Raw genomic sequence first — 9,422 nt, forward strand, 5'->3', positions numbered from 1 at the left:
ACAGTCAAGGGGGTTCAGTCATGGCCTCTTCTTCCTGCTGGATGGCTCAGTTTTCAGAATGCAGACTCAGCTAGACCAGGACACTACCTCCTAAAAGCAGTTTTGGAATGTGCAAAATAACCCCAACCTAAACCAAAACAACCCACTTGACCTTCTGAAGCAGCCTTGCTTGATGTTACCTAGCAGGCAGAGAACAGATGTCGGTTCGTGTCATTTTTTTTCTCCTCTGTGTATCTTTTGAAATTTCACTTCCTTTTCCCTTCTCCCTTAAAAATAACGGAGTTGCGTGAAGTAGGGGAAATGTTGCACTTTCCTAGGCTCTATGTCTCATGCTCTGTCTTCTGAATAAGGTGCAAAGCAATGGGGAAGTTCCAGTCTACCAAGGCTCAAAATATTAAGTTCCTGTTTTGTTTTGTTTCCTAAGCAGCCTGTTTTTTGTGTTTTTTTTTTGTTGTTGTTGACTTTTAGTTTTCTTTTTGAAAGTAAGCTCAACTGTGCAAAATTATGCATTATCTTTGGTATTCTTTTTAGGTAGTTTAACTTACAATTTGAGATAACTCATTAAAATCATGGAGAAGAGATCCTTGGAAGCTACTGTTTGGCTTGCGTTACATAATGCCCCTTATGTAACCAGAGAGAGAAAAATCCATTCTAGAGAAAAAAAAAAAACTACTGGCCTCAAAAGTTCCGGCTCTTGGTTTGGCATCTGCTAGCCAAGTATTTGCCACTTTGAAGAGTATCGTGAGCTTTCACCAAAGTTCCAACACTGATTTTTAAATTATACAAAATAAAAACTATACTACAACAAAAATATAATTTTTGTTCATGTAGTTAGTAGCAGCTTTTTTTTTCCAAAAAATTAAGGCAGTCTTGCCTTTGTTATGCCATTAAAAACATTCTTGTTCCCTAGAGAAGAATCCTGGAAAAGTTGCAAACCCTACCAACACTTGCCTGCAAGTTCAAGTTTTGTCTCAAAAATAATAATTTATTCTACAACATATATGTGCCATCTGATCATGTGTAGACATGTTAGTGCTTTATATTAATGCTCCAACTCTGCAATCTTCCCTTTGAAACCCTTACACCAGCCTCTGAACCCTGCGGCAGCTTGCCTTGATATATCTCTTCACCAGTACCGTCATCTGCAAACTGTTTGGGCCAAGTTTCAGCCTAATGTGCCTTTGACCAACAACAAACTGTGTTTGAAAGTCACATCCTGCAAAGAGAAGCCAGTTAGTCATATCTCTGATTCTCGCCTTAGAGGTCTGGGCTCTAGGGGCACCCCAGCCTGGTTGTGATGGTCTATGTCAGGCGGGGTGTCTGTGCTAGTGCTCTCAGGCAGACCATTCTCGCTGTCATCTTCCTCTTTGCTTGTGAGAGCAACCTCATTCTCATAGCAAAAGGAATTAGCATTGGAGAGGATGTATTTCTTTTCTGCTAAGTCTCTGGCACTACAAAGGGGTGTGTTGGGCACTTCATATGTTTTGTGAAATCTTGAATAGTCCACTTTGTAGTAGTGTTTTTCTTCAAAGAGGACAGGCTCATAACGGTGGCCCCAAAGTATTTCATTTGCCAAATAAGAGCTACGACACTGTGTCGTCATAGCAGTGGCTTCTACCATCCCTTCTAGTATTACAACAATTTCAAAGTCTGCATTGTCCATGTCTTGTTTATTCAAGTCATATAAAGGACTATCTTCATCTATTTCATGGACTATTGTAATCGGAGAGACCAGAAATATACGGTCTATTCCACTGTCAAATCCCACATTGATGTCTATTTGATCGAGGGGGATGTATTCTCCTTCAGATGTAATTCTGGATTTGAGGAGCTGTGCTCGCACATGGGCCTCCACTAAGTGGCTTTTCCGGAGGTTCCCCACGCGCCACATCAAGCACAGTTTTCCATCCCTCATGGCGACCACAGCATTGTGGCTGAAGACTAGAGTCTCATTCCTCTTTTTTGGCTTTGCCATCTTAGCCATGACTGCACCAATGATAAAGGCGTCAATGATACAACCCACGATGGACTGAAACACCACCATGAAAACTGCGATAGGACATTCATCGGTGACACACCTGAAGCCATAGCCTATTGTTGTCTGAGTTTCAATGGAGAAAAGGAAGGCAGCAGTAAAACTGCTGACCTGAGATACACATGCTTTGTTGTCATCAGGTGCATCCAAGTCCCCGTGAAGTAGTGCTATCAACCAAAACACACAGCCAAAGAACAGCCAGGAGAGAACAAAAGCCAGGCAGAAGATGACCAGCATCCACCTCCAACGTATGTCCACACAGGTGGTAAAGATGTCTGCCAGGTACCTCTGTCCTTTCTCACCCACATTGATGAACTGGACATTGCAGTGACCATCTTTCTTGACAAAACGACTCCGACACTGCTGTCGAGTATGAACCTTACTCTTCCCATTCCCAAAGCCATTTGCAACCGCCATTGTGGCCAATTTCATGCCATCTTCTTCTGAAGAGACAATGCTATAGCGATTGGTTCGTACACTGCCCATCGCTTCTGCTGTGGACTGAAGTGATTCTGCTTTAGAAAACAGTCTGAGTTTCTGAAGAACCCTTTGGAGAAACAGTTTTGAATGCTAAGGAAGAACACACACACACAAAAAATGGTAGAGATGGGAGTCTCCAGTTGCCTTGGGTCTACCAAGGATAGTCTACTAACATGCAGATGTTACCTTAGTAACTTATCTGGCATCTGGAGAAGACACCCTGCAAAAAAAAAGAGAGAGGGAGAGGGAGAGAGAGAGAGAAATTGTGAATTAGAAAATAGAAATTTATACATATTCTTGTAAAGCATAGCTACTGTAAAAAAGTCAATTATTCTTACATTTTCTAAAAAGTTTTAATAGTAAAAAAATGAAGTAACCTTAAGATATAATTCAAATTTGTCATATCCTTCCCTTGCTAATATTTGGCCCCTCTGATTATGTCTTAGATGTCTTATTACATTCAATATGTGAATTATCAGCATGGAATATTGATTAGTTACAAGCTCTTTCAATTAGAAATTTAGACTCCTGGCATTATCAATGATAGTGAGTAAACAATTTCTCATTGTTTTGCCTCACTTTACCCTTTTTGCACCTTCTCTTGGTGCAATATTCTAAATTTACTCTACTTGACAAACTGGGAAGGTTGTTGTGTGGCTAAAAGTAAAAAAAAACAACCTAAAATATTTATATAACATCATATTGCTAATAAAAATAACTGCTGTTTACATAGTTCTTTAAAAATAAATTGCTTTAAATACATTAAACACATTTTGGTCTCATAATGATTCTGCAAGACCAATAATGAGGCAGTTATTATAATCTTCCCCTTAGTGAAAAAATTGAGGTTAAGCAACTTTCACAGAGTGACACAACCGGATGTATTCTTAGCAGGAAGTAAACCCAAGTCTCCCTAGCTCTAAGCTGAGAACTCTCTCCATTCACTAGACTTCACAGTCCAGACCAGTGACAGGCAAACTATTGCCCATGGGCCAGATGCGGCTCCCTGAAATGTTCTATCCAGCCCCATGACATTATTCCTAATCCGACGAATACAATGAGTAGGATGCAATACAGTGAAACTTTGAAAGAGTTGCCTTAAAAACAGCTGACTTTCCTTTGGCCCCTCTTTAAAAAGTTTGCCCATCACTGGTCTAGAGTAATAACAGAATTGTTACATGGTTCCAACATGACAGTAAAAAAAAGCTATTGCATATAATTGAACTTAAAAACCAGAGTACATTTTGTGTAAATAAGCCAACAAAAACGATGATAGTGATAGGGGCTCACTATGTGATTTCATTTATTTAAGGAGCTTTCCAGAAGAGAAAACACCCCCTACCAATGCAGGTTGGCACCTTAACAGAGAGAGCTCCTAAAGGCATTAAAAGGCATTAAGTAATTTGCCCAGGGCCACAGAGCCATTAAGGTGGACATATATGATTGCCTTTTAAGCTAGCTCTCTAGGCACTCCATCCCACTAGATTCCAATTTTTCAAAAGGAGTTTGGGTTCACTAGATCACTCAATAACCAGCCACCATGCAGAAAAGCCAGATAAGATCTCTATGGTACAACTGATTCTAACTAGAAGGCAATTTTCTCTAGGGGATAAGGAGTGATTCTGTTGCCTAGCAAAAGGAGTTTTGAGTTTCTCCTGAGATGGGGCTGCCATTTGCAACAAATAGCTTGGAGTTCAACACTATGGTGCTGGAGCATGAATTGATAGCTAAACTCATTTTGTGTTGCTCCAACTTAGTGCTCTCCCACACAGAAAAAAGTTAGCCATGGTAGATCATTAATAGTTCTTTCTCCTAAAGTGCTTTTGTTTTCTATTTGTTCCTATGGAGAAACCACTGAACTTTATTTAATATTACAATCAAATAGCTTCTACCTTTTATGTTATTATCCCCTAGATAAAAGTAATTTACTTCAATGTTACATCTCAACTACAGTCACCTATTTCTCCTTGATTAATTACCTGAAACCTGATAATCAAAGATATTTTCCTTCTTGGAACTATTTGAACAATCATATTAACTTGATTTAGTGTCAGAAATGTATTCTTTGGGATTTATTTTTTTGTTTGTTTTTATAGTTAAATTAGTCTTTTATACTTAAGTCAGTCTGGTGCATGGAAATCAAATGACATAGAGTGCATAAAGCATTTTGCAAACTTTAAACTACTAACGTAAATGTCCACTGTCATGAACAAAAATGCTTCAGTCTTCTGATGAGGGGGACCAGATTTTTTTTTTTAAATCTCCAAACTACATACAATACTCCTAGTAATATCTAGTATACTACGTTAACTGCTTGGATTGCAACTCATTCAAGTTAGTCCTTGTTATTATTTTATTTGTATTTATTTTTAAAACAAAGGCAAAGTTATCTTTCCCCTAAATACACACATATATGCCTTATTATACTTTTCTCTCTCTCCTGTTCCTTCTCCCAAATTATTATGCAAGAATGTGCCCTAACACATATTTCCTGAGATTAGTCATCTGTGAAAATTCCGATGCGTGTTACATTTTTTGGCAGCTTTTGACACCTAAATGATGCCCAATTTGAGTGGGGCTTCAAGTTACTTTATGAAAAGGATTTGCATTTGTGCTACTAGCCTTCCACCTGCTTCAATATTTTGTCTACTTCAGGGTGAAGTTTCACTTTGGACTAAAGAAAACATTCCCCCATTCCTGAGGGTATAGAATCCTTTACAGCAGGGGAATGCTTTTCCATAGTCATTTCCAAGTTACGTGGCTGGCTCAAAAGTGCATCAAGAGAGACATGCGGAACTTCAGAAAGAGAAATATGTAACATGACCAGATAGCCTTCTTAGTTTATTTCCTTGCTCCTATTCTATTTCCAGGTTAACTCTTCCCATACACCCTCTCCACCCCTTTCCCAGCCAGTTATAAGAAATCCATTGGCTCTGACATGGGACTCTCCAGAAAGCTTAACCCTGGGACATTTGTTTGAATTCCTCAAAGCACACAATACCCGCTTCCTATGAATAGCTTTCTGTATTTAGACCCTTGAAGAGCTTGAACTGAGTGACTATTATTGTTCTATTTCCACTGGTAGAATGTGTTCCATATGCAAAGCATCCATTAAAAACGTTACAACTTCAGATGTTTGAAACTTAGCAGTAAAATGTAAAACAAAACAAATATATCCAGTTTGGCAAATTATATCCTTCAACACTGAAGGAAGATGATGCTAAGCTTCAGTCATGTACATAGACATAGATGGCTTCTTGAATTTGATTATATAATGATACTCTAGGATATATCAGAATTTGATATAATAACTGTTTTCTTATTTCACTGTAGAGACTGACATGCTTGTCAGGGTGCCTGGGTGTTTGGAGTGACCAGAATACCCTAAGCAAGGTATAACAAAAAAGATGTAACTGATGAAAACTTTCATGAAGTGAGAGATATCTTAATGACTATGAACAATAAGGCACAAATTTAAATGAACTTTGGGGAAAAGAAAGGTGAGGTGAGAACACTAAAAGCCCATGGATCCCCTGAATCTCTAGACCTCAATGGTATCATTACTCTTTTTAATGAACATTCAAAATAAAATCTCTTTCCTGTCAAAAAGGTTTGTGGGATTCTAGCATCAGTCCATCATTTTATCCCAGTCCAAGCAAAACAGAAAACTTGTCCCAGGACACTGAGAGACTACATGTGGCATTTTTCATGTCAAATCTATTTATAGATGAGACAAAATTGAGTGTAAGGAATAGGAAAAAAATTATTATGCTTTAAATTTTGGTAGCTGTGGAGATGAAACATGTGAGGTTTGTGGAGGGTGAGGGAGGAGACAAGAGGCAAATAACAGAATTTTAAAATTATTCCTCCATAGCAAGAATTGGTGGTGGGAGTGTATTAGTTTATCAATACTGAAAAAGACATTTCAGAGAAACCACTGATTTTCATCATACGATAATGATTCACAGTGAAAAATGTCAAAAATACAGTGTGCAAGAATTTCTAATTTATAGAAGGGACAGATAAGTCTACTGGGCTGTGGGGAAAGAGCTGCTAATGAGCGTTTAGAGCAGTTATTCCCCAGCTGACGCCATATAGACCAGCCCTGAGTATGCTCTGGGCACATGTTGCTATGTGAGCACAAGTGCTAGCAAGGCAACCTCTTTACAGCTCTGTAAACAGGGGAAAAGGAGGAGAAGAAGAGGAAAATGAGGAAAGCCTGGGTAGGCATCTCTCAATTTGAAAATGATCTGAACAATTCTGACATACTAAGATGTGTCTGCATCCATCAGGAAGCCCAAAACAGAGTGAACACTAAAACATACACTGTTAAAATATTTAAAACATTAAATAATCTGCTCAGGTAAAGGTGTGGTGGCTTTCAGCCAGTCTTATTGTTCCAAAGTGTTCATCAGCTCTGTGTATGACCTGTCTTTCTCTTATCTAGACAATCTGAAGGATGTAGACAAGCTTAAAGCTTTTTCAAAACAAAAATCCAATCTAATGAATGTTCAGAATAGACTCTCTTGATGGACACCAACTTGGACAAAAAAGAAAAAAGAAAGAAAAAAGCTAATGAGGTATGGGAAAATAAAACGAAGCAAAGGAAAATGCATCTTCTCCTTCCACTCCTACTCCTTAACACCCACGAAAACTCTTAGCCCTGGTATGTCTTGCTTCTTTGAAGCATTAATTTTTCAGGATCATAGTAAAATAAGTTAAATACTCATGGGAATTAGGGATGATTTTGAAGTGTTAGCAGTTAAAATGGAAAAGCAAACAAGTGTAAAGGTAAGGTAGAGAATGCATTGCACAATTGTTAACTAGAGGAAGCCTGACAGCCTGTTGATTAGAGATGTGGAAGAAAAAATAATAAAAGATGCAAGAGACATACATCCTTTGCATAAGCAAAAAAAGGTTTTCAGATAACACTCAGCTTGGCTATGTCATTTACACAACAGGTAAACTGGCTTTTTTGGAAATCTGTGTAAATTTGCAGCCAGAGATAGGCTGGTTAACATGCTACTGAAATGTGCAACCATAAAAAGTTTGCTATTTCCTATCTCTAGTGTGTTTTTTTAATTGTCATGATAAACCAGTGTTATGATGCAATCTTTCCTCAGAACAGTCATTCCACCACAGTGTCCTTCCCTTATATTACACTGCTGCCAAAAGATGCATTATCAATATTAATAAGAATAGTTTGAATTGCATAGGAGAATGAAAGGCAATTTATGAAAGGGAAAAGTTTAATGGGGCTTTTAAAAAAAAAAAACGTTGAAGTACAATGAAAGCTAGGTTCCTACTTACCTACCCATCCACCAAGCAACTTTGGAAAGCTTACTCTACCCAGAGATTTCTCTAAGCTATGCTAGAAACGACAGGAAAATAAATTACACGGAAGGGACTGAAAGATAGTAAGATTTGGGATCAATTCCCTGTCTCCTCTCTTCCTTAGATAGGACACACACGCGCGCGCGAAAACACACACACACACCCTGCTCCCAATTCGGTATCTCTCTACAGCTGGTGCAGTGGAAGTTATGAGCACAAACAGATGCTGCAGAGAAATCTGTTTTTATTGCTCAACTGTTCCAAGCATGTCTGTATTTTTAGCTCTGGGGATGTTCCTGGGCACACACAAACTACAGGCATTACAGGCATGATATGGGATTCCGGCGCGTGGGGGAGCACCACACCGGAATGACAGTTGCAGACTTCTGTAGCAGAGGGGCTGGGAAAGGAAGGTAGGGGGACTGCTCAGAGAAGCTCACCCCCAGGAGAGAGATACTGCAAGAGGGAAGAAAGAAGAAAATACACAGTAGCCCTTACCTGTTGCTGGCTCAGGAGCATGGGGACATAGAGTGGAAGTGGGGAAAGGAGAGGCATGTAAGATCCAGTGGTTTTTTTTTTAAAAAGCGAGTGAGCAAAATGCAATCCCAAATTCTCAAAGGCACAGTCTGCAAGCGGAGGTGAAGGCTGCTGCTACACTGGCCCGGGGTTCTTTGCACTCTGCAATATACTCAGCTCTTTTGAGGCTTTCCATGTGATACCGGCCTGGTCTGGCCCCGCCCCATCAAGTTTATGCCCACCAATAACAGCAAAGAGCTGCAGGAGCCGGCCCTAGGAGGATGAAGGGGAGGGGGATGGTCAGAGAGAGGGAGGAGAATTGAGGGGAGGAATAGGGAGGGGGAGGATGCTCCAGGACACAGCTGCTTCTGCAACTACCCAAGAACCTGCTGCTTCTGTGGTTGCAGTGACAGACTGGCCCTGGCGTTGCCTGGGGCTCTTCCTGCCCGGGCCCCTGGAGCTGGACGGGAGAAGTGGAGCTGGAGCAAAGTCCGGAGGCTCTAAGGGAAGGAAGTGGCTTGGAAGCTGTTAGAGCCCAGCCAGGGAGGGACTGCAGCAGGTGGGGGGGAAAAAGCAAGCATACTGTTAAAGCTTGCCTTGGCTCCAGCTGGCTTGGGGGTCAAGCTTTCCATTCCTTCCCAGCGCCCACATTTTCCTTTTCCTCCCAGGACTATGGCTCTCTCCGCGATCCTTGATCAAGCCAGCCAAGGGCTAGCTTCTCTGGGGGAAGATTTCAATCCGGGGTCCTTTTCTTCTTTCCCTTGTGTCCGGTACCCCAACAACAACTTCATCATAAGAAAAGGGTAGGTAGCGGAAGGGGAAAGAAAATAGAAAGAAAAGAAGGGACTTGAGAAAGAGGAACTCATTTGAGGAATACAATTGTACCCGTACCTAACATAACTTTGAATGCCAGAGCTCACTTGCAGATAATTTATTCGTTTCTATTTTATTTGCAAAGAATCTTGATTTAGAGACCTCCACATGGTTAACTACTTGTCACCGTGTCAGTTTGTCTTTACCTCTGTCTTTCCTTCCTCTCACCTTGTTTTCGATCCGT

At 40.2% G+C, this 9,422-nt stretch overlaps 1 protein-coding gene across 1 annotated transcript; it reads right to left on the bottom strand.

Moving 5' to 3' along the window:
* Positions 1 to 210: 210 nt before the first annotated feature.
* On the bottom strand, positions 211 to 8,508 carry KCNJ2 (potassium inwardly rectifying channel subfamily J member 2). The gene is made up of 2 exons (XM_044672230.1): positions 8,348 to 8,508; positions 211 to 2,735 (listed from the first exon to the last, which is right to left on the bottom strand). The coding sequence occupies exon 2, from the start codon at positions 2,519 to 2,521 to the stop codon at positions 1,238 to 1,240; it is 1,284 nt and encodes a 427-aa protein (XP_044528165.1). The 5' UTR covers positions 2,522 to 2,735; positions 8,348 to 8,508; the 3' UTR covers positions 211 to 1,237.
* Between the last annotated feature and the right edge of the window lie 914 nt (positions 8,509 to 9,422).

Source organism: Gracilinanus agilis, chromosome 4 (genome assembly GCF_016433145.1).
Source record: "Gracilinanus agilis isolate LMUSP501 chromosome 4, AgileGrace, whole genome shotgun sequence".
NCBI classification, from domain to species: domain Eukaryota; kingdom Metazoa; phylum Chordata; class Mammalia; order Didelphimorphia; family Didelphidae; genus Gracilinanus; species Gracilinanus agilis.

Bases quoted from the DNA above. Each gene is read 5' to 3' on its own strand.
- KCNJ2 (XM_044672230.1), bottom strand. From the start codon at position 2,521: ATGGGCAGTGTACGAACCAATCGCTATAGCATTGTCTCTTCAGAAGAA.